This window comes from Typopeltis vanoorti, chromosome 18 (assembly GCF_054136105.1).
Source record: "Typopeltis vanoorti isolate ZY-2024b chromosome 18, IOZ_Tvanoo_1.0, whole genome shotgun sequence".
Taxonomy (NCBI): domain Eukaryota; kingdom Metazoa; phylum Arthropoda; class Arachnida; order Uropygi; family Thelyphonidae; genus Typopeltis; species Typopeltis vanoorti.
Window position 1 is genome coordinate 96,485,735 of NC_143566.1, and position 26,787 is coordinate 96,512,521.

At 34.9% G+C, this 26,787-nt stretch overlaps 1 protein-coding gene across 1 annotated transcript in view; it reads left to right on the forward strand.

The window, feature by feature from the left end:
* Window positions 1–26,787, forward strand: part of LOC150096967 (GPI ethanolamine phosphate transferase 1-like) — a 311,441-nt gene that overhangs the window by 68,855 nt on the left and 215,799 nt on the right. Inside the window, exon 8 of the mRNA XM_090408103.1 lies at window positions 21,398–21,546. Coding sequence (XP_090264229.1) covers window positions 21,398–21,546 — 149 coding nt within the window. The remainder of the gene's footprint in view (window positions 1–21,397; window positions 21,547–26,787) is intronic.

Consider the following 26,787-nt stretch of genomic DNA (forward strand, 5'->3'; position numbering starts at 1 on the left):
AAGAATCAATGTGTGGTCTGTATAATCAAAAATAACTTAAACATTTACAGTCAGTCAACTGTACAATTGATCACCTTCAGCTACAAAGAGGAAGGGGGGACACAAGTGATGAACAGTTAGCCTGCATTAGTCAGCATTAAAGGTTGTGAAAAGCAATTGACACAGATAGAGTGTGAACAAATCAACTTCTTAATTGCACAAAGATTTGATGAGATTAAGATGAGAATGGTATCATTAAGGTGATACCATTCTCTTAAAACTATAAATTAAAGAAATAGGGTATAATATACATTATTTCTTTAATTCAAAGGTAGTAGTTTGTGTAGTAACAACCAGTTCTGTGTTCCAAAAGGTTAATTCTTTATCCATAAGGTGAGAAAAAAAAATCTAAATTCCTAATGAACACAAAGTATTTTAGATGCAGAATTTTGGTATAACAGAAGAACGCTTCGAGTGATTCATGTCAAAGTTTCTGGAATAAGAAATTCCCTAGACACTGGAATGCAGATGATTTTTTTTTCTGCAGCTATTTCTGAAAAAAAAAGTAATAATAATTATTATTACTTTTTTCTTCGGAATGATTATAATCATTCCGAATTATCATTTATCTTAAAATCCTTAACCCTCATTGCATTAACAACACATCCTGGTATTGCATTTCATTCACTGACAGTTCTCCTTGAAAAAAATATACTCTTCACATCACTCTTTACCACACTCTTACATAACTTCCAGGGATGGCCTCTGGTTTTTTCCCTCTCGCCTTCTTTTTCCCATCTGAATTAATCTGATAAAATCCTCTCACTAACTTAAATCTCTATCATATCACCTCTTTTCGAAACTCTTATCTACCAAACTCTGCAATCCACATTTCTTCAACCTCTCTCCATACATAGCAAAGTCTTGTTATTGTCTTAGTCACTTGTCTCTAGACCCCTCTGAACCAGTGTCGGGGGGGGGGGGGGGGTAGTTCTCCCCCCCCCCCCCCCAGGTGGCACTTTGAACATTTTTGAACTTTTGCAGTTAATTCTAAAATACAGTCTCGAGAACTCAGTTCCAAATATTGTAATACTACTGTGAATTTTCCTCACAATTGCTGTAAGTGTTGCTAGTTGTGAGAGGAGTTTTTCTAAATAAAATTAGATTAAGAATTACCTACATTACTATGAAATAGACTTCGCCAATGTCATCGATTTTGCTAACAGAAAAGCAAGAAAAATAACATTTTAGAATGTTGAAATTAAAATTTTACTTCAAAAATAAACATAGTGTTTTAATTTATTTCCCTATACGTTGTTTTGGCTTTTTGTAGTATTTTTGATGTGTATTGAGAGGGGCGGTAAACTCAGGGACAGCTCTAGCTACGCCACTGCTCTGAACATAATGTTTCCACATCACACTAAAAATCAGATGACCAAATTTGAATACAGTAGTCCAAGTATCTGACCAGTGCTTTATAGTGTCATAACCACTTCCTTATCGCTACACGTAAGAGTACTTCTTATCATAGCAGTACTACAATGTATAGCCTTTGCAACACTTGCAATATGCCCTTTTAACTTCAATTTACTAAACCATCGCTCTCATATCTTGAATCTCATTCACTTCCTGCAGCATGGCACTGTCATTATAGTGCACAGCCTTATATTTCTGCAGTCCAAAATGTATTGACAGTGCCATGCTGCAGGAAGTGAATGAGATTCAAGATTCCTTTGTCCAAATTCCCATTCCTTTGTCCAAATCAAAAGTCTGTTCAAATCTTCCTGAAGGGAATTAACATCAGCAGTACAACTTATAATTCTCCCCAACTTTGCTTCATCAGCAAACAACTGCAGATTCCCAGTCAGTCCACATGATATATCGTTTACTCGTTTACAAACAAGTTAAACAGCAGAGGTTCAAGAACAGAACCCTGAGCCATGTCACTGGTTATCCTCCTTTTTTGAGACTTCAACCTACACAACTTGCTTGTATTGTTCAGAAAGCCAATCTCTAATCCTCTGCAGCTTGTACACCAACTTTTCATGTGGTAATCTATCAAATGCTTTTGTATCTAACACACTCATTACCCTATCGTAAAATGCTAAAACAAGAACTACGCTTTACAAACCCATGCTGACTATCATAAAGAATGCTATGCCCATCAACCCAATCCTTTATTCTATTCCTAACTAATCTCTCTAACACCTTGTGGAGTTGTACTATTTTGCCTTCTTTCCACTCCTTAGGAACCCTACCCACTGCAAGACGTTCATTAAATAACCAGATCATGGGCATAGCCAACTGTTGTGCACATTCATTAAGAATACGTGGTGATATGTTATACTTTCCCACAGCCTTATTAACCCAATTAACACCTGATACACCTGGGATTATTTCACTTCCAATTCTCGTAATACTTGCCTGCCTTCTATATATTGCACTGCATCATTTACACCAGTATGATATATAGGGTATACCACCAGTATGATATACACTGATAAATTGTGCATTCAATAATTCCACTTTATTCTGCTGCCATGACTATCCACTAGTGTCAACCTACCATAATTATTCTTTCTCTTGCTTTCTGTATAGTGGAAAAATTCCCTTGAGTTAACCTTGGCCTAGCCAATCTTCTCTCATACTGCACCTTTTCTTTCTTTACCGTACTTGTCGCCTTCCTAGCCTGCACTTTATACTCTTCATGGACTTGATCACTACCAGCTGTCTTGTACCTCCTCCACAGCATTTCTTTTCAAACACAGCTTGCTTGATTTCATCCATTTCACTCCTACTCTATTCACTCGCTTAACCCTTGGTATGCATTTATACATTGCCTGTGTCAGATTACTGGCTTGTGAATTTCCATGTATTGTCATCATCTTTTTTGCTCAGCTCATCTACCCAATGTACTGATTTATTTATTCTCAAACCTTGTTTGCTCACACTTGGATAAAGGATTAAACTAAACTTATTAGATTCAAAATCTGTGCATGCACTATCAACTTCCACACTTTGTGGACACAATTCCTCTCAGTCATTAACAGCACTCCCCCCCCCCCCCTTCCTTGTCCTTTCACATTTCTGTTCTTCTGGAAAATTATATATCCTTCCATTTCTATTCCCGACATCACATCCTCATCAGACCACCAAGTTTCACTTATTCCAATATCTTTGGGCATACTGACTCAATCAATGCAACGAACTCAGCTCTCGTTTTTTGAATACTCCTTGCATTTGTGTACAAATATAACAATCACTATGTCTTTGAGGGAATTCTACCAGCACCAACATTCTCTATTTTAACTGCTATACCACACCTCTCTCTTTGGTCTGACCACAACTGATTTCTATTCCTACACTCCTCATATTCACCTTTATGCATTTCATCACCTTGTGCTTCTGCAACCACAGCTTCAGCCTTCGTATCCATCTTCCTCCTGTCGCACAATCTGTTTAGTTGTGCTATCCTGTTTCACAAGTAGACTGTGATCATTCACTACCTTAACTTCTTAACTCTGCCTTATCAAAAAATAATAGCCTTTCTAAATGCCCAACACCAAACCCATTCAAATGTAATCTATTAGCTTTAAACCATTCCAATTTTCCTTCAAATTCACTCCACAGATTTACAAATTGTGAATCTTCTTTCTCTCACACAACTCAGCCATCTTGCTATTCATTATCTCAGTTCTCCTTCTCAGTTCACTATTGTCATATCTGGGCAACACACTAAGAACCAAACCTTGGAGATTCAGTGGCAAGCCTTGAAGAAAACACTGATTGATTCAGCCAGAGAGGCATGTGGTGAGGTTGTCTACAAGGATAGAAAAATCAGAACTCCATGGTGGACACAAGAAGTTAAAGAGGCAGTGAAGGAAAAGAAGAAAGCATATCAAAAGTTCCTGGCAAATAAGTCAGCTTGTGCTCTTAGAGAATACGGAGACAAATGTAAGAAAGCTAAACACTGTGTAAAACTAGCTAAACAAAAGTCATGGGAGGACTTTGGCAAGAACACAGAAAAAATAAATATCAAGAAGGTGGCAAAATATTCTGGAGGTTGTTGAAGAAGCTTCGGAATGGAGGAAAGAGTGCTGTAAAAGGAGTTAGAGATGATAACGGTGACATGAAAATGGGAGAAAAAGATATCCTTGAAGTATGGAGTAATTAATTTCAAAAACTGCTAAATGAAACAAGCAGTAATGATAGCACAGTGGTAAAAAAACACTGACCAGGCATGCAGTCAGGAATACATATCCATACTTGAAGTAGAAAAAGCCATCAAAGGCTTGAAATGTGGAAAGGCAGCAGGAATAGATGATATTCGACCAGAAATGCTGAAGTATGGTGGTATAAAAGTCTTATAGTGGCTGCACTGCATAGTTTAGAATGCCTGGACAGAGGGACAATTTCCTGATGATTGGAGTAGAGCTCTGATAGTACATACCCATATATAAAAAGGGAAATAAAACTGAATGTGAGAATTACAGAGCCATTTCATTACTGAGTGTTCCTGGCAAGATCTATGCAAGTATACTCGAGAAACGGTTGAGAAGAATTGTGGAAGAAAAGCTTGGTGAAGAACAAGCTGGATTTGGGCCAAATAGAGACTGTCAGGATCAGATCTTCACTTTACGACAAATAGTTTAGAAAGCATGGGAATATAACAAAGATCTATATTTAAGTTTTGTCGATCTGGAAAAGGTATATGACAAGGTGCCAAAAGAGAAGCCATTCAATAAGCTACAGTTATATGGTGTCAATGGGGCAATATATCAAGCAATACTTAGTCTTTATTTGAGTTGTAAGTCAGCAGTTAGAATTGAAGGAAGTACAGGAAGATGGTTTAATGTTAAATCTGCTGTTGAGACAAGGATGTACATTATCCCCTCTGTTATTCATTATCTATATGGATCACATTATGAAGGAAAGTGGTATTAAACATGATATAAAAATTGGAGATGTTAATGTCAGCTCTTTGCTTTATGCAGACGATGTTATACTTCTAAATAAATCCACTACAAGTCTGCAAGATTCCCTGACTAAATTGAATAACTGTTGTAATAGATATGGTATGAAGATGAGCATTAAAAAGACAAAGACAATGAAAATAGGCAGAATCGTTGAAAATGTCAACTGTGTTTTGAACGGAGAAACCTGTGGAACAAGTAAAACATTTTAGCTACTTAGGCACGATTTTTAGTGAAGATGGTAAATTAAATATGGAAATAGACAACAGAATCAACAAAGCTGGTATGGTAGGAAGTCAACTGAATAAATTTATATGGAATAAGAGAGAAATTAGTTGGCACTAAATTAGCTGTATACAAGACAGTGTTCAAACCAGTCTTAACTTATGGATCTGAGAGCTGGGTCAGAAGTAAAACACTTGACCAAAGACTAGAGACCGCAGATATGAGAGTCCTGAGAAAGATTAGAGGTGTCAACAGATGGCATCAATGGCAATATCATATTAAAAACGAGGATATTAGAAAAGAATTTAACATTGTCAGCATTCAGGAATGCATTAACAGAGCTGATCTCAGGTGGTATGGTCACTTAAATAGAATGGGCGAGGAAAGATTAGCAAAACAATTTGCCTTAAAAAGTGCCTTAGACAATAGAAATATAAGATCTGATAATGTTGGAGTCTTGGCAAGTAACAGACTGATTTGGAGGAAAATTGTTGACAGGAAGTTAGTAATGATGTAAATATTTCATGTAGTACTATCATATCCTGTACACCCCTTGAGGGTACATGGCAGGAATTTGGATGATGACCATTATTCTTTACCTGCTGCACAACTTCCTCAAGTCCTTATTGGCATTCTTTTTTCCATAACTAAGTCATTTTTGCCCATGACCACCACTAATTTTGATGCCTGTTTTTCCTTTTCTGCAACGCTTCAGTTATTTGTTTCATTGTTTCACCAGGACAGCATGTTTTGTGCACTTTATTAGTCATTACACCTTTAATGATTGCATCCTTATACAATGCTATATGACTATCCTTTGACTCTTTCTTCATAGTGCTAACTTCCTCCTCATTCTCATCAGCCAATCTCTTCTTTAGATATTTAATATCCTCTTCCAGATTGTTCTTCTCCTTTTTCATTTTTACTAAGTCTTGTCTAAGCTCTTCTACTATGGTTTGGACTCTTGCTTCTATTTCTAATTCCTCTAACCCAGGGGTTCCCAACCCTATGCCCGCGGGCACCATAGCGCTCGTCGACCAATTTGTGTGTGCCCGCCACTATTCAACCATGTGCCGTATAGTTTGAAATAATCACACACAATTCATGGCATGCTATATGACGTATGCGTTAATGACACATGATGAGTATTAAACGCATACAATGTAAAGTAGACACGCATTCGAAGTTGTTCATTCCAGCTTAAGAACTGGAATATCATCATATTCTCCTAATTATGAAGCACTGGCCAATGAAATGCAATGCCAAAGATCACTAACTTACATATATATATTTAAATTTTTATATAATGTAAACTTTGTATGTATTCATTTAACAAACGAATTCAAAAAATTTGCTTGAAAAAATAGATGGTGCCCGTTGCCCTATCGGTATTTTAGAATGTGCTCTAGGAAACAAAAAGGTTGGGAACCCCTGCTCTAACCTATCAAGACACTTTTCACATGCATTAATGGTTTCCTTATTTTTGTTTACCCAAACAGTCCACAAATCTTTCACTGCATACATATAGCAATATTTGCGATGCGTCCATTGCAAAAAATCCAAGGTGAGCTCGATCTTTGTATACCAGAGCTTTTCGTGCTGCCAACATGCGTTTCTTTATGGATGCCATTTTCAGAAGTAGAAGCAGTAAGAACAAACAAGTAACAGAACACAGTATAAACAACAAAAATTCTAATAACAACACTACTAAAGCACAATACTGAAACTATGCAGACTGGAAAAAAAATGCAGCATAATTTACGATGAAAAGCCACACAAAATAAATAAATGCTGGCAAATAGTTAATTTACAAACAAAAACTTTGCCTTTTGATAGAGTGGGAGATAAAAACTTCTGTATTTCCAACAGAATGCAGACATTTACTATAAATTATTGTGCTCTTGGCTTCAAATGAAGTAAGAGAGGCATACATGGGAGCATTATTGTGAGAGCTAATTGATCTCCTATGTTTGCTTCTATAATAAAGTTAAATACTGTCTGCTACAGTAACAACAAATTTTTATAATACTAGATAAAGGTGAAAATTGCAGTATAATACTACATGTTACAGTATTTTTGTTTTCCACTACATGGATAACACAAGTAGTTTTTTCCACTTAGATGTGCAAAAATATTCTTTAGATTCCAAGGATATTTCTGAATATAAATAATAATGCCATAAATAACACTGTAATAAATAAATTCCAACAAAAATTTTTATAGTAGTATCACACCTAAATATAATTTAGATGTGATATCTTACATCCTAAATATAATTGCCTTTATTATTAAATCTGCCATTCAAGCTATTGAACTTTTTTTAAACAGTAGTGTGTATTATAATATTGTAACATTCAAAATTCTATATGCTATTGCATACCAGTTTACTTTGACTTATCCTTTCAAAATTAGGCTTCCGATATGCTTTATTTTCATTTGAAAAGGTGAGATTGTCACCAGTTTTTTATTTTTTTAAATCAACTTATTTTAACTGTCCATGATTAGGTCTCTGTTCTAGGAAGATGATTTATTCATGCTCATAGTTAGGTTTAATGGAATGAATACAGCACAAAACAAATAATTAAGCACAAGTTTAATCATTCTTATATTTCGACTCTGTCACAGAGACATCATTGGGGATACAATATTAAAATTACAATAACACACACACGTACACACAATAAGTGGAGGTGAGAAAAACTAAAGTCTTATGAGGAGGTGTCCAGTATGGGTGTTGTAGTGGGAGACCTAAGAATTAAAGTTTTCCAAATCTTATGAAGTTTAACATAATATTTATTTAGATTGGACTATTTTTTAAGTCTGCCGTTGATTCTAAAAATAGTCTTTCAATTTTGTATTTGCTGTGATGAATAATAGTAGTTTTTTCCCCATTTGATTCTTTGCAAGGTATCCAAAGCATGATCAGCAAGGCCTGACTGGGCCATTGTCTTGGTGGTAGATGTATTTCTTGTGTTCATCAAGGCAGATCTCCCAGTTTGATCATAATATGATGTTACAAGAATGTGTGTGGAACCTTGTAAACATCTGGAACAGAGAGGGGAGGGAGTGGATAAGGATAGTCAGCTTCAAATGAGGTTTGAAAGCAGTGCAGAGATTACATTCCTTTAGAATTTTGGCTATTTTTTCTGACCTGCCTCAAATCTAGGGAATAGTAATAGCATTATCGTAATTATTATTTAAAACTAAATTTTGGATTAATGATTTGAAATAAGCAGAATTTTTAAATAAGATGAAGTGTGTAGCCAGTAAGTGAGGATAAAAGTTTACCTAATTGTTTTGATTGTTTAGCTAGTTAAAGGAGGTGTCAACAGTAGCATGTCAAAAGTTTTTCCACTTGGTTATACTATAAATTAAAGATGCCAAGAAGTTTATATTCTTGGTTTCATCCTTTATCTAAGCGTAAGCAATCATTTGCAAACTTTGTTTGCTTACAGCTGAATAAAGGATCAAACCAAGAATTCTTGGTCTGATCCTTTAACTTCTTGGCATCTTTAATTTAGAGTCAGTTGCATCTATTATAGGTCAGAGAGAGTTATTGGGTTTATGATTTTTTTTTAAGTCAATTCATATAATTATGGTGGGTGGGTGGGAATACTAACAGGTTTGAGTTTAGCTACTTTAGTAGTTTGACCAAGAAGTGACATCTTTTTAACAGCCCATTTAATGTTTTTTTTTTTGGCAATTAGTAGTTCATAATCTGTTTATAAGTAGTTCGGTGAGTCTCTTGATTGATGTTCGTTAATTCTTTTTTTTCCACAGAATGGTCTGTCTTGCTAAAGTATATCAAATCATATTTACATTAATTAATTCATACTAATTATATTAATGAACATCAATACTACATTGAATATCCAAAACCTCAAAATTCTGGTCTGGGACATCATAGTATTTATACTAAATACAGTATGCTGTGGGATGAAGTTCATCTCCATAGAAGCAGTTTTAAGCATGAACACCTTTTCAAGTAAGTTGTGAAGCCTCTTTACATTGGTCTAATCTGAATCAGAATAATTGTCTCTTTCTCCCAAAGGTATGGGCAGTTCTTATCTTATGTAGATATCAAAAATAGTTTTCATAGTGGCTGCATGCCAGAGATTAATATTATTATTTTTTAAATATTAATCTCTGGCATGCAGCCAGGGCCGTGCCAACCCGAGGGTGCAAAGGGTGCACCGCATCCTGGCGGCAACATTGATATTTTATTTATTGTAGTAAATTCTACATGCAATTTCTTTTAGTTATTTTTTTAAGGGGTGGCCGATAAAAGTTTGCACCTGGGCGGCAAATACCCTTGGCGTGCTCCTGCATGCGGCATCCATTTTTAATTGGTAAACTAATTGTATTCCTGTTCTTTGATTTGCTTGTTATTTCCACAGACTGATGATATGCTGTTATTTTCAGTACAAAATATATGTACTTTTGATTAAAGTTTATTACTGTGTGGAATTTTTTCTTGACTATTATGTATAAGACTATTACACTTTTTTTATATAATGTTCGTCAAGTAGCTTTATTTTATCGTCCTACATGTTTCGCCAATTTTTCTATCGGCATCTTCAGAGAATACAAACCAGTAAGTTATATGAATGTAACAGACACGTGCATTGCCTCGTTCAATACTAATTTTTTGTATGAATTAGAACCCTCAGTTATAACCTAGTCTGTTACCTTCATATAGCTTACTAGTTTGTATTCCCTGAAGATGCCGATAGAAAAATTGGCGAAACACGTAGGACGATAAAATAAAGCTACTTGACGAACATTATATAAAAAAAGTGTAATAGTTTATTACTGTGGTTGTTGTGTAATTTTTGTTGTTTTATAGTTATGTCACAGGTGCTTTTCAAGTTAAGAAATACATCCATTGCCACAACTATATCCAATCAGGCCTTGCTGACTATACTTTGGACACTTTGCAAAGAATTAGATATGGAGAAAAAAAACTACTATGCTTCACCTCAGCAAAAGCAAACTCGAAAGTCCTTTTTTTTTTTTTTAGAATTAACAGCAGGTTTAAGAAACCAGTCCAGTCTAAATAATATAATTGTGTTAAACTTCCCAAGATTTGGGAAACATTAATTCTTCCACCTCAACAACAAAGGCTAGCTAATAGCACCATATAGGGCCCTCCTCCTCTCATGACTTTAGTCATCTAGCCTAACTTCTTCCATTGTGTTCCATTTTTGCATGTTATTATAATTTTAATGTTGTATCCCTAATGATGTTTCTCTAATGGATATAAAATATAAGAATGATTAAACTTGTGTTTAATTATGTTTTTGTGTATTCATTCTATGAAACCTTATTATGAGTTTAAACCAGTACCTAAGACTAAATATTCAATTTATTCATGCTATCTGTGCCATTTATTTTTCCTTTCCTCTTAAGCATGGCTGATGTTGGTTAATAGTTTGTAATTGAAAGTAATCATTTATAAAGTTGATTGAATGGCACAGTTTGGGGTTATTTTTGACTTTACAGACTGCACATATTTAGTTCTTCATGAAGAAATATTGTGGATAAATGACATTAGTTTAAGCTATGTAACTTTTTGAAATGGAGACATAAATTTTTATAATTTCATAATGTTCTAATTCACTTTCTTATGTGTTCCATTATTGTTTGCACTTGTACTTTTTTTCATATTGTTCATTTTGTGTGTTTCAGGTATGGTTCCTGCCAGTCTTCTCCCCCCCCCCTCCCCCAGCATCATTTAGTGTTTGTTGCTATTTCCATTGCTTACTAATCTCAAATACAATTTTCTACTCACAGTTATCATCTTCAGGAGATCATGTTATCCTGGCTATAAAATAATGAGCATTTATTAGTCCCTTTTTTTGTTTGTTTATTAAGTAGTTGGACATTATAAATATTGTGTCCATGAAAATTCTATATGCTGATGCATGCTAGCTTATTATTGTCCATTTATTCCTTCTTTGTTTCTTTTTCACTCTCTTTTGTTTTGGATATTTTTTCATCCATATCAATATGAATGTTTCAGTTAGTGCAAAAGTCTAAATTAATATCAGTAATATAATCCCAGAATTTAAAATTTTTATAGAAATAATGCAATGCAAAATATATCGTCAAAAGAATCTAGTTTAGTCCTTTACTTCTCATACTTTAAAATACTTTGTAATAGCCAGCTATCAATACTTCAAACACCTAAATGCATGCTGTGAAGGAAATTAAGGTACTGAGCTGTTGCACAAACTGAATAACATGTTGTTTATTATTTTAACGGTATAATAGAACACAGAAACTAAGTAAATAATTAATTTATTAACTTGATGCTGATATTTCGCTGGTGTTATAACCAGCATCTTCAGAGCACAAAAACACTGTTTGTTACAATACACGAGACTAAAACAACATGGTGTACTTAAACAAAATTGTAGCAGCAACACAAAGACTAGAGTCCTGATTTTGGCGCCCTCTATCTGAAAAAAAAAAAAAAAACTATCATATATTACTAGAGTCCTAGAAAGGAGCTGGTTTTTTCTTAATATGACTGTCTCCCAGATCTTCGGCAAGTTAATACAGCCATATTTGTTGAGATTTGGAGTGTGTTTTAGGGCTTCTGTCGCCTCTAAGAACAATCTCTCCGATTTATACGGGTTTCTGTGTAGTACTTTTGTGTTTTTCCAGTTGATCCTGTGTGCAGGGGTGTCCAGACCATGGTCTGCCAGGCCCGACTTCCCATAATGATAATTCCGGACGTATCTTTTATGTTCGCTGATGCGTATGTTCACAGTTCTTCCTGTTTGACCGTAGTAGGCTTGATTGCATGAGCAGGGTACTTGGTAGACTCCTGGATGTGATAAAGGAGGAATGCTGTCCTTGGGTGAGCGGATGAGGGTGGCTAATTTGCTACATGGTCTGAATGTAGTGCGTAGTTTATGTTTATTGAGAATTCTTGAGATCTTTTCAGATGTGCCTTTAATGTAAGGGATGGTGACTGTTTTGTTGTAGTTCTCTGTGGTGGATGGTGGGAGGGGTTTCTTAGGAGTGTTTAGTATTTTGTTTATTTTATGTGGATTGTAGCCGTTGGCCAAGAAGGTGTGGCGTAAGTGAGTCAGTTCAGCAGTAAGAGCCTTGTCATTGGAACAGATTGCTCTCGCTCTATGGGTTAGCGTTTTCCATCCATCAAGTTAATAAATTAATTATTTACTTAGTTTCTGCGTTCTATTATACCATTAAAATAATAAACAACATGTTCGACGAACACATAAGTCTGTCCACACGTTTAAGGAAACTGAATAACAATTCGGAATAAGGACTGATGGGATATCAGCATGGCTGCTAAAAGAGTGTTCAGCTGAACAGGCTATTCCTTTGACAAGGCTATATAATTTGAGTCTCAGAACAGGAATGATCCCACAGGAGTGGAAAGAATGTATGGTAATCCCATTGCACAAGGGTGGTGCCAAAGAGTGATGTATTTAACTGTCACGCTATCAGTATCTCTGGAGTGGTGGTGAGATTTGGAAAAGTTACTTAGGGTTTGCATTTAGGAATGAGTTTTTATTTATTTATTTATTTTTTTTTTATGGTGAGCCCACATACGAGAATCCAGTTGTGTGGTGGGTTGGAAAATGAGACACTTGTTTACATTTGATTTAAAAGCCTGTATATTGTATTCCTTGGGAAATACATCAAGGGAAAGAATGTTCCACAATACAGCTGTTGCAAGGATGAAGAAGGAGGAAAAGAAACTTGTTCTGTAGGTTTCCAGGTGTACTGTGAGGGGATGTTGAACAGCAGCTGCACATGTCCCAAAGGGCTTAGTACTAAGTGGGAAATTATTCATGCTATTTCAGATGAACATTTGCCATGAAAATATTTATAGAATACATGTATTGCAGAAACCAAAAACATCTGTGAGTTGGCAGTGAATCTGAACTTTGCAGTGAACACCATTGGTTTACTAAAGGAAGGCCAAACTTGAGAAACAATTCGATAATAATGTTACTGCTGAGTTAGACAAGGGGGAATGTACAGGGTGGCTCAAAATATACCTACCAAGTTTAAATCCAATTTTCTCTGCAATTAGCTGATATAATTAGAAAAATCTTTATCGACACATTATAGCCATCAAGCCATGATGGCTTGATGACTATAATGTATATACTATGTTACTTTTCAATTTTTCTAAGGCTTTTGGCAGAATACAGCATGGAAGACTGTTGCATAAATTAGACAATTGGATTGTAAAATATTGCTGTAGATAAGAGAATGGCTTACAGATATCAAAAAGTGATATATGGTTGATGTGACCCTAAGATTTGAGGTAATTAGTCGTGTACTACAAGGTGTACTGATTTGGAAAAGTCCTTGGGCGATTGTTTTTTAGTCTATACATTAATTGACATTCAGAAAGCTTTGACAGTGACATACACCTATTTGCTGATGATGCAAAGATAAGAAGGGTAATCAAGAATGCAACTGATATGCAGTACTTGCAGAATGATTTGAATAGGCTGGAATTTTGGGCATATGAAAATGGCTGTCGGTTCAGTGTTCATCATCATCAACAACCATGGGTCCAATGCCTGTAGGTGTCTGCTGCCATCTTGATATGATTCTTCCATTGCATTCTGTTTTGTGCAAGATGACTCAATTTGTGTATAGAGTTTCCGATTTGAATGATGTCATCGCCCCATTCTCTGTTTGGTCTTCCTCTTTTGTTCTTTCCTTCAATCATTCCAAACAGCAATGTTTTTAATTTTCTCTCATCATTCATTCTACATATATGACCAAATAGACATAGTTTCCTTTTGATTATTTTCTTAATCAGGTTTTCTTTTGACTGTATTCGTCAGTAGATTTCCTCATTGTTCACTTTCTGTGTCCAGCTTATTCTCGAGATCTTTCTATAGCACTTCCTCTCAAATGCCAATATCCTCCTTTCAAATTCTCTCAGAAGTACCCAGGCCTCGCATCCATAGAGCATGCTGCTGAAGATACAGGTTTCTACAATGCACAGTTTAGTTTGCATCTTTATAGCTCGGCTCTTCCATATTTTGTCCATGGCTTTTAAAATAGTTGTTGCTCTGGCTATTCTAATTTTTATCTCTTTTTTGGGGTCCAAGTCATGTGGCATCCAAGATATGTGAGGTGTTCCACATTTTCCAGTTGAAATCTGTCTATCGTAACTCCTGTTGTCCGAATATCATTGTTTTAGTTTTTTCAAAGGAAAAAGATATGGACATTTAGTCCATATCTTTTTCCTTCTGTGTATATTGTTTGCAATGTCTGTTCCAGCCTTGCTGCATCTTCTTCAATCACGACGATGTCATCTGCAAAGCAGAGGTAGTTTATTCTCATGCCATTTATTGAAATGCCTCCACCTTCTTCTTTAATCTTATCTAGTGTTCTTCCCAGATGTGTGATGAAGATGATTGGTGATATTGGATCCCCTTGTCTTGTGCCTTGACTAGTGGCAAACCAATCTCCAGTCTCACCTGCTATTCTGATTTTTGCTTGTGCTTGGCTGTTTATATCTTTCAGCAGGCGGATCAATTTATTGTCCACACCATAGGATTCCAAGACAGCCATTGTTATATTTTGGTCAATATTATCAAATGCTTTTTGGAAGTCCAAAAAAACAGCAATATATATTTTTGTTCTTTCTTTGAGCTTTCTTTGCTGTTAGTCTTAGTGGGAGTATTTGTTGCACTGTACTTCGATCTTGTCGAAATCCGGCTTGCTCATCCAGAAGATTTGCCTCTATATGCCCCTTCAGCGGCTCTGTTAGTATTATCATCAGCACTTTGCCAAGATGACTCATTAATGCAATAGTTCTGTAATTGGTGCATTCTAATGCACTGCCTTTCTTATGAAGAACAACCAAGACTGATTTTTTCCACTCTTCGGGGGCATACCCTGATCTCCATATTTCATTACTAGCTTATGTATTTCTTTTGCAATTGATTCTCCCCCATATTTTAGCATCTCACCTATTATGTTGTCATTTCCAGGACTCTTGTTGTTGTTGAGATGTTTTATAGCCTTATTCACTTCCTCTTTCAAGATGTCATTTTCAAAGATCTCTGCTGATGGAGAGATTGCTTTTAGTTCTTTGATTACTTCTTGCAGTATCATTTATTTGATTTTTATATAGTTCGCTGCAATATCTTGTCCATCTGTGTATGATTTCTGTCTTGTCCATGAATACTTTACCATTTTTATCTTTGACTGCTACTGATCTTGTTTGCCACTTCCTATTGACATTTCTTATGATTAAATATCCAATGTCATATTATATTGGTGAGATTATGCTAGAAGAAACTGATTGGGCTAGGGATCTTGGAATTTTTAGTAGATAGGAAGTTAAAGTTCAAGGGCCATATAGCAAAGATTGCAAATACATTGCAGAAGATGATTGCAGTGTTGAAGCGAACCTCAACGTAAAGATAAGGAAGTCATTTTGCCTCTTTGCAAGGCCTTAATAAGACCTCACTTGGACTATTGTGTGCAGGTGTGGTCTCCTGGTTTCTTAGTAATTCTGATACAATGGAGAGAGTGCAAAGAAGATTTTAAAAATATCAGGATTGTTGATTATGAAGACAGATTGAGAATTTATAGACTGCTGACACTAGCAAATAGGAGAAAGAGGGATGATATTATTATTATTATGTGACACCTCCAGGGAGTCCAAAGACTCATCGAGGGAGATTGGCCCATCCAACTACTAACCACACTCAAACTTGCTTAACTGTTTTTTTTGCATGAGCCATTAATAGCAGAGGCTCTTCTTCTGAAACTGTTATATAGGATTTCAGTGTATGGAATTTTTCATTTCATGGAGGGTGGGAAAAGGATGCAATGGCGTCCTTGGAAATTGAGAATCAATGCCATGAAGATGGGATGGCTGAGAGCTAGATATTTCTTTCATAGAGTGGTGCATGATTGGAATGGATTGCCATAGAATGTTGTGTGTGCAAGTACTGTTAAAGAATTCAAGAACAGGTAAAACAGTTGGTGCGTGTAGCATGTGGCCTCCCTCATTGAGTCCCTGACTCCCTGGCACTCTCTCTTAATAATAATAATTTAATTTGCTGCTGGACCAGGATGGGGGAGTAAGTGATGATCCCAATAGACCTTATGAAGTTTGATGTGAAATAAGTTTAAGAAGACATAATAACCCGAATGGATATGCCAGTACCAACTTTTGCATTTTTGAAATTGAAAGGGGAGTCTTTTTTTTTTTACCCCTAAATTGACTGTAGTCAGCTTTCTCACTATAAAAATTATTTTCTGGTTCATACAGGTTCTTTATGTTAAATATTCATTGAATAAGTCCTGTACAAAAGTATCAGGGTCTGAATCTTCTGTATCTTGCTCTGTCTGTTAATTGACTGACTTAGCATGTAAGACCCATCTATTTTTTCAGGGTACATATTCCTAATATGTACCCTAAAGAGTTTACAGCATACCATGATAGCTACATGAAAAGTTTGCATTATTACTCTTAAATACTTATCCTTGTTTTATTCCCATGATGTCTTAAATGTTTATCTTAGGGTTTCTGATCCTGACAACCTCTGTTTGGCCTGAAAACTACTTCTTCTCCAAGTTTTCCTTCTGCAATTTTTCTTACTCTTCTCAAGTATGCTTGCATGAGTCTTATCTGGAACACTTAATAGAGAAATTCCTCTCTAATACTCGCTTCCTCTCTAATACTCGCATGCAGTTTTTTTTCTCTTTTAATTGATGGGTATTATGAGAACTCTACTCTAGTCATCTGGAATTTGACTTTCTGACTGTGGCTTCTGAATTATGCAATGCAGCCACTATAAAACCTTCATATCTCCATATTTGAATATTTCTGTTTGAATATTATTACTCCAGCTGCATTTCAGAATTTCAAAGGCTTGTTCTGCATCAAGTTTTTATATATAGTCCCAGTTCTTCTTGATTATTTTTTCCACTGTTATGTCACTTTGTGTTTCATTTAGCTGTCTTTTGAAAGTTGCCTGCCTGGGTGTTTTTTTATGTTTGTCCAACCCACAAAAGGTTTATTTGTAACCCTATAGTACATTCATATCATGGGAAGGTTAAAGATTTTTATTTCATTTTTATTGATTTTATATATTTTGAGTATTTTTTACTTTTTTTTTTTTTTTTTTTTTTACAAAGTCCAGAAACTCTGCTCTAGAGACCAAATGTGAACTTTTATAAGCCACTTGAGGCTTCCAATAAGTGGAGCATTGGTATCACACCAGGATGAAATTCATATCCCACCTAAAGACAATCATCTATGCACATACTGGAATTCGAACCACTTGGCCAACCAGCTGGTTGTCTGAGTGGTTAGCATATCTATTCTCCAACCAATAGGCTATGGTTTGAATCCCAGTATGTGTGTAGATGTTTGTAATTGTTCTTTAGGTGGGGGAAATGAATTTCAACACCAAGTGTGGGACCACCACTCTGCTTATTGGAGGCCTGAAGTGGCTTGGAAAAGTTGTTTGGTCTCTAGACAGGGTTTCCAGATTATGAAAATTAAATTTTAAAAAAATACAAAAAATAAAATTAATAAAAAACTTCTTGACCCATCCATAGTGCTAATGTCCTGTATGTTTACAACCTTTTGTTGGTTAGGAGTCGCATAAAAAAAATACTCCTAGAATATCTTCGTATTAAGTTTTTATGCTGCCTTTATCATTTCTGATTCGTTTTACAGCATTCTTTCCTTCTCCTCATATGGCCTCTGAACATTTTGCCAACTTCCTGAAATTTATTTTCTATATTCTTACCGAAATCTTCCCATGACTTTTGTTTGGCTACTTTCATACTTCACTTTCCTTTCTTATACTTTTCTTTATATTATCTCAGAGTACATGCTGACTTACTTACTAGGATACACTTTCCATGACTGCTTCCCCTACTTTCTGAGTCAACCATGGAGAACCAAATTTTTCCATTGCAGACAACTTCATCATGTGACTTTCTGGCTGAATCAGTTTTTTTTAAGGGTTTGTCGCTGAGTTTTCATTGTTTATTTCTTGTCTTCATACTCTTTTATATTTTCTTGAATAATATATGTATATTTCAATATACAGTTCACCTCTGAAAGCTATGCCACCTTGATTCTTTTAAAACTTTCTTACACACTTTTGTTTTAGTAGGGTTTTTTTATCCTACTGAAAACTAAATAGTGATCCCTTCCCATTTCAAATTTCCTGTATACTATTGTGTCCTGAACTAGCGTGAAGACATCACTGTCAGCAGTAACATAGTCAGTTAGATTTTCTTTATTTCTTGTATCTCTTTCTGTTTGAATTTGTGCACATCTTTAAGTTGGAGCATCGTGTTTGCGATGAATAGTCCATGTCCTGGACAGAAGTCCAGCAGGTATTCATCATTGTTGTTAGATTTGCTTTTGTCTCCAAATTTTTCCAAGATATTTCTGTGTGTTTAGTATTCATTTCCTGTTCTTCTGAGATCTCCATCAAGGACTGTCTTTTTTTTTTTTTAAGGTCAGCCACCTTCTCTAATTACTCGATAAATTCCTTCAGTAGAACCTCTGGGAACACAGGCACAAATGTGTCTCACTTCCTTTCCATTTTGATGTTACCTGTCATGCAAAAAGGTTATCCTCATTTAGTGTTGAATACTCTTTCTATTCCTTCTTTTCCCTGATCATTATTGCTGGAATATAATATCTTGTAATTGCTATTTAGAAGAATCTCACCTGTTTTGTCTTTGTTTTGGTAAACTATGTTGATGTACTTTTATAATTCTTTTGCATTTCACTTCTTTTTCATTGATATTACTTATATCAATGATGCCTATTTTGAATTTTTCTGAAGATGATAAGTTGAAGTTTATTTTTGTAGCTGACTTTTTTTTACTGTTTGCCCCAGTTCCATGGCAAAAAACGGTAGTGAATTTTGTTTTATCAGCAGCCTACATGAAATTCTATCATATTGTTGTGTCCCAATTTAGAATTTTTATTCTATCTAATAATTTCCACTTATCTATGTTCTACTATTATCTATGCTCGAGATATCACCAAAATTTTTTCTAATATCTAAGTTATTTCTCCCCTTAGTATCCCTAATATTTGTATTATGCTGCGCCTTTTGGGATATTTAGTTTAAGATATTATATGCAAAAACAAGGAGAAAGAACTAAAATGTGTCAGAAAGTGTAACTATGTTGCAGTCGTGACACTTTATCTCGTTTCTTAACACATTAATTTCCCGCATGATTAGGTTCGTAATTTTTCAAGTGGTGCATTGGACAGCAATTTCAGACAACTGTTTTATCATTGGACAAAAGGTTTATTAAATTCCTTAACATGGTACAATTCAAATTTTAGTTATTATTCAATTCCATGCTATACTAAATATTTACAAACTGACATTAGCTTATCATAAATAATTAAGCTATGATCCTATAATGGGTATTACGATCATGCCGCCATACACATTCAACACATAACTTCATATGACATGGACATATAAGATTAATTCACACTATTTAACTATCCAAACTTAAGTAGCTTAACTAAACCATTTACTGCACTTAACACATAACTATGACATTTAAACTTTCTTATGCAATATAATAGACATGCAAAATTCTCAGGACACTTAATTACTCATATAACATTAACACTAGCCAGCTTACTTTCAATATATTCTGTCAGATACTAAAGTCCTAGTATTGTTTTCTTGGTCACTTCAACAGTTCAGTATTAGAATAATGATAACTAATACAGACGAATCTTAGTTAACACGAGATATAATTTACAGTACCTTTCTTTCCTGAGTTTTCCATATGGGCCTCTATCTTTTTCTGATTGAAGTATCCTGGTATAACCTCTCCGATAATCTGCTTCTCCTATGTTCCCTTTTGAATTGAACTATGCCTACGCGGTCTTTACCTTTCGTTATTCAGGACACACTTTGAATCGTCTAAATAACAGCTGTGCAACTCGTGACGTGGATATCGATTTCTTTACAGCTTTCCCTTTTTCGTGGTTGTCACTGAAGTTGAAACACAAAGAATATGCTTTCTTTTCCTAGACTATATGGCATTCTTCGCTTCTTACATAGGAAATACGGAACCGAAATTCCACTCACTTTTGTTTTCGTGTTGTGACGACGGAGATATAACTCCAATCTTGCCACTCAGGAAAACACCGTGAAACCCATACGAAGGAGCTCGCGAAGAATTCTCCTGGAACAGAACCAAAAGCTAAAAGGTCTAAAAGCCTCCAAGTCCCTTGTGGGGGGGTTTCCAACCCTTTTATACTTGCTCTCCTAACGGCACCCTCTTTAACATCTTTTCTCCGCCCCCTTCTTGATTTTACTTCACCAACCAATTAGGGTGGCGTTTTTCTGCCAAACGTCCTTTGGTCAGTGAGCCCGTAACGATGTCTCAATTCGGGAATCGGCCCTGGGCGAAAGTCTGTTGTTTTTCTTTTGCTAGCCTCTAACTTAATCCCCTTTCCAAAATTTCTCTATGAATTCACTTAATATTTTAATCTCTAGCCTCTCACATACCATCTCTTATGACTAATCCTTTTCTGTCTTATTTAGTTAAATTTTCTCTTTTATATCATTTTACAACATTAATATATTCTTTCTTTTTGTTAGTTAGTTCAACAAACACTTTTATATTTTATATATTTTATTGGATGCAAGAATATTTCTTTTTCTTTTAAATAATTCATCTATTATCTTTTATGCAGGGTTTTTAATTTATTTATTCTTCATGTTACACCATGATAGCTTGGAATTCTACATTCTTAAGATATCAGGTGTAATAATATCGTATTGTTTGGTTAAAGCCAATAAGAATACAATTGTTTAAATTGTGTTTGTAATTCTTTAGGGGAAAGATGATTTTTATTAGCCAGTGTGAAGTCCCCACCATGCTTATTGGAAGTTTGGTCTCCGGAGCCTGATTCCTGGATTATATAACCTCCTTGAACCTTATTTTTAACTTAAACTTACATCACATTAATCATTTGAATGGTATTAATGTGCTATAGGTTTAGACCTTTTATTAATGAGATTATCATAAAAAACTATGCCAGAAAATTATTCTTTATATATATATATATATTTACTTGAATCATTAGTAATAAACCTCTTGATTAAAAGAGGAACTTTTTTTTCAATGTAATCAGATATAGTGTATGTTATTTATGAAGTAATACTTATTCTTTATTTATTATGTAGGGAATTCTTCCTGTGGAATATCTTGGAACCATCTGGTCTTACAAAGCTGTTACTCTTCTTACTAATGCTCGTCAAATACTTGCACAGTATCATTTAAAAATGAGGAGAAAACAAGAAACTGTATTACCTATTTTTTTCTGGACTTTTAGGTACTTGCAACATTAGTTGAATTGTTCCAGAGAAATGCTCTTTCTAATTTGGAGAATGCTGTTTAACTTTAATCTTATAAATATGCTATGCTATATTGAAATAAATGTTGAGATGCCCCCCCCCCCATTTTAACATTCATAACAAGCTGATATGAATACAGTAAGGTCTTACCTTACATTTCTTTTTTATGACACTTTTTTCATATAACAATTTTCAGTTATGATCAGTGCCCATTTATATGACATGAATCCACTCATAGAATGGCTTTAATACATTAAATACTAAATCTTGCTTTTAATCTAAGGTATTTTACTGATTAAAATGTTTTTCTTTCTAATAAGTTGTAATGTGTTTTGTTTAGTTTTGCTCACCAGAGAAAATAAGTCTAGACATTTCAAGCTACAAAAACTTTAGCTGATTAAGATTAAAATTTTAAATTTAGTGATGAGGCATATATTAGACCAGTTTGCCTATATAGAGGAATAGAGAAAAGAAAATGTGATTTACCATTTAATTTTTTTAGCTTTGCAAAAATTATACAGACATAAATACTTACTGTAGGACAAAGAAGGCAACAGGAAACCACCTTATTCCATAATCATTATTCCGTAGTAAAGTAGCATATTGCTATCCCATTTATGTAATGGACATAAAGAAATACCTTATTTATGGAGCCTCCTTAGCTCGGTATAGATGAAGTCCTTTGATCAGAAAGACCTGGGTTCGATTCTTGTCCATGACATGAGGAATCTTTATCAGGTCTTTTTGATTAAAGATGGGTTAGCTGGTTTTGTACAGAGGTGGAGGGTTTTTTCTCCTGGAAACTCAGGTTTTTCATCCCTCATAATAGACAAACTACCATGAACATACACATCTATAGACATAAATACTTACTTTAGGGAAGCAACGGGAAACTACCTTGTTCCATAATCATTATTCCGTAGTAAAGTAGCATATTGCTATCCCGCTGTTATATTCCCTTTTGTTTCTCTTTGTTTTATTTGTTATCTGCTCTTATACTACGTATTCTGTTCATTAGTGGCCTTTAGACTACTTACTCTCTAACTTGTGTGAGGCATCCCCTTGTTTCTCAGAAGAATTTATATACTGCAACAGCCTGAGCTTAGGTACAGAGTATATCTTAACCTAGGGAGGGTCACAGAAATTAGATGCCACCAATGTAATTACAACTGAATCAGAGGGTGTTCTAATCTTGCAGTCGTAGCAGCCCTTCCTTCTTAACTTACTCTGGGTATCCCCACGTGCATATACAGATAAACAGGTTCATAATTTTTTTTTATGAGTGGTAAGAGTCAGTCTACATGGTCAGATCACACACATATGAAACTATAAAACATATTTAATGAACTCATAAGTAATACAAGACATAGACATAATGTAAGCAATACTAAGTTAAAATCATCTAAGGTTTCACTCACTCTCTCATACTTTAAATATACAATTTCTCATTACATAGAATGTTTCCTTCAAATGGTTAAAATACTATATACAGTTGATCAGGTGCTTGTTAGGCACAAAACACATCTTGTTTCCTTTTCATATGGGTTAAAACATTGGTTCCTAACAAATTCACGATTCTCGGACAGTCAGTCTAATGAGATTTAAAATGTTCTATGATCTGCTTAATCTTCAAAGGTCATTTTTCATTCTGAAACACAATATTTCTTCCATTCACAATCATCCTAATGTTTAAGGGACAAAGAATATGTAAAGTACTTATCTACACTGCACAGGTTTTCGGGGTTCCTTCCATCCTTCCTTCATAGTGGAAAATTTTGTTGTTCAAGGTCTGCTGCCACGTGGGAATCACGTGTATTCTTTGAGTCTGGCGCTTGCTCCTTCAAGAATTACATCGGTGCACTTTCTTTGCCGATGGCCCACATCTTTATCTGCCGTACTCTGCTGTGATGCCTTGCCGAGACTTATGGTACTCAACTACGGGAACGTAGGAGTTGGAAATTGTTCACCACTGAGGAGCATATGGAGAGAAAACCGGAACAAACAAATGGGGGAGGGGATCCAGACCTGTGTTGCTCCATATATTCTCCCTTCCCAGCGCCCTCTTTTCAAGTTAGATTTTGCATATTCGGCCTTTCGATTCATCCCCGACTGGGTGACCTCATCGCACCATCATACGCTTTCCATTTTCGGGAACGCGTGCCTCTAGATATTTTCCACAAACTAGCACCCACGGGCGCTTACAATACTACGGTGGCATTTGAGCGACCTTTGCCCTTTCTTAGGTAGTGTACTGACATTCTTGCATGTGTAGCTATAAATCACTAGTAATTACTTTACACATATTCTTTGATTATTTTACATTTTACAATTCTAATTTAGATCTACCAAAACTTATACTAAATATTTCTTTCATCTTATTGATCATGATATTAATTCTTCTATGCCATGAACTTAATTGCTGAAGAGACAAGTATGCTCTTTTAGTGAGGCATATTCTGTTAGATTCTGGATGGGTGACTTCATTGTAAGTGAGGTTGCCCATTTCAGATCTAACACCACCAATCATAAGGTTGAGGAGAGACAAAGAAGAAGGCTGCTTAAAAATGTTATTAAACCATTATGTGCATCTACAAGAGTGTGTGTGTGTGGGGGGGGGGGAGGCAATGATTCAATACATGAAAATTTGCACTGTGATTGCGGTCTAGAACTTAACTTGACATGTGACCAGAGTATGTCTGTATTCCTTTGATTACGCATGGACTATAATGTCCATGTCTATATAAAGCAAACAGATATATTAACCATGCAGTCAATCATATGAACTTATACTCTGAATGTTTGTAGAAATGAGCTTGAAGACACTGAAAGAGGTTTATCATATGATGTCATATCAGTGGAATCCTATGATAAACATTTGTTTGTGACAGTATCATTTCCCATAAACAGATAAGCCACTGTCATTAATAGAAGGTATGCATCATCTAGAATCAACCTGTAAGCAACATTCTCAGCTGACAATGATGTGAGGATGCACATCAGTTAAGAAACACATAAGAAGAATTCTTAAAGGGAGTGGGGTATGGAAAAATCTTGGCAGTCTGGTGTGGAAATGAGTAAACCAAAATTCAGACTTGACTGATGTTCAGATTAGTAGCAGGATATGTAAAGAGCTTCATAGGCCCTAAGTTTATATGGAAAGGCATTTGCACATAATCCATATCAGTCACAGACTGCAGACAACATGTGTTAATTATCATGTCAGCTATGCCAGTTGTGTTAAAATTCTTACTGGCTGTGCCAATTTTTTTTATCTCTTTAAAGACACTGTTTTTACGCTGAGTGTCAAGCTGGTATGGCTCAAAAAAAAAAAAAAAACCAGTATACTGAACTTCAACATCCCCTTTAGTACACATGCTATGAGATATGCTGTTCGACTGCATGCACATTAATAGAAGAACACGTGTAGAGTCTGCACCGTTACATTTAGCTGTAGCGAAGGTGTTGGAAGAAAAGACATTTATTGTTGAACATTATTATTATTCATAGAGTTGATAGAATGAATGGTCCAAGCCTGTGACATGCTTGTGAGCAGTTTGTTTATTGTTTCTGTAAGCATGCCTAAGCAATAGTGTTGTCGTGACGTTCTATTTTCATGTTGTGTTCTAATTTACCATCTAGTTTCAAGTCACTCTTATAAATAAAATAACTAATTGCGAATTGATCACCGATCCAAAAGTAGGGAAATTTATAATTATACTGCGCCACCCTATTTTTAGATTAGTCTATATAAAATAGTAGGATCAATTCTTAATTAAGTTAGCAGTCTTCTCATTAGGCTGAATCATTTATTATTATTCTACTTGGGGCACCCGCAAGATTCGAATTTTTTATGAACGGTGCAATAAAAGGGAATTCAGGCAAACACAATATTTAGATTAACAAAATAAAGCATTTAATATATGATATATAACAAATACAAGAATTCTACTTTAAAATGAAACAATACAATTAACTTAATACATCTTGCTAAGTCACTCATGCCAATTCAATGTTCTAAACTTTTATATACAATTCACAGCTTCAAAATCACAAGCTTTCTTAACTCAAGTTAATAAAACGAAACTTCTTATTTAATCAGTCTCCACATATCTATCAGTTGTACCTAATGTTTAAATTCACAGCAGGCACTAATCAAGGTAGACAATATTCCAAGCAATCTTATTTCGGACCTTGAACTTCGAAGATACGTTATAGTTAATGTTAGAATAAACAAACATGTATGACTACTCTTACCAGATACAATCTTCAATACATCAATTAATTGTGAGCACACTTATGAATTAACTTGTTTACGTTAGCGGAACACATTAATAAAATTTCTCCAACGCTTTAACTGAACTACTGTTAATCGCGCTTCACTACTCTAAACAACGACAATAAGGTACTGATATCTTTCCTTGTTTACTTTTCTCCAACTAGTTAAATTCACTATAATTCTTCTCAGGGCAACATAGAATTAAGACGTAATCCTAGACTAACTGGAACTAATCAGAATTTCCCATTGAATGTCCAGTTCTTTATTTATCCGATTACGACATCAATTTTCCTCTACAACAACAGCTGATTTCACTTGCAGCTGAGTATATGATTCACTACGTTTTTGCTCACTTCAAAACACTATTCTCATGAATTTCTGCCCTAAAGAATTTACAATTTTCTTTCACTTCCTTGCTTATATCCTACTTTCCTTCAGGCTCCGCAAAACTCTTTCCTTTTCTTTCTATAAAATTCTTATTGCCTCCCCTTTCTCCTTTCTGGTTCTAAGGTCACGCACTCTTCGACTCGTGCTTGTTTATTTCATGCGTCTCCATGACAACGCATGAACATAAACATTTCGCTAATGTAATACAACGCTCTACTCTTACATAAGTGATTACATAACATTAAATTTTCACAAATAAGAATAAACAGAATATTTGAGCTACTTAATCAGCTCTTTCATTACGTATACAATTATTTATAATACACTTTTCGTTACTTTACATATATATTTTAGTTATCCTAAATTTCTACACATATTATTATTTAATAACTTAATAGTAGGTTAAGTTTAGAATAAATATTTAAATAGTAATCCTTAATTAAGGAACAATAAATAATCTTTATACAAATTATGATTAATACATAATAAGCAATGTTAAATGTGAATGAAAAAAAATAAATTACACAACATAGTTTCATTCACAATTTAACAGTGT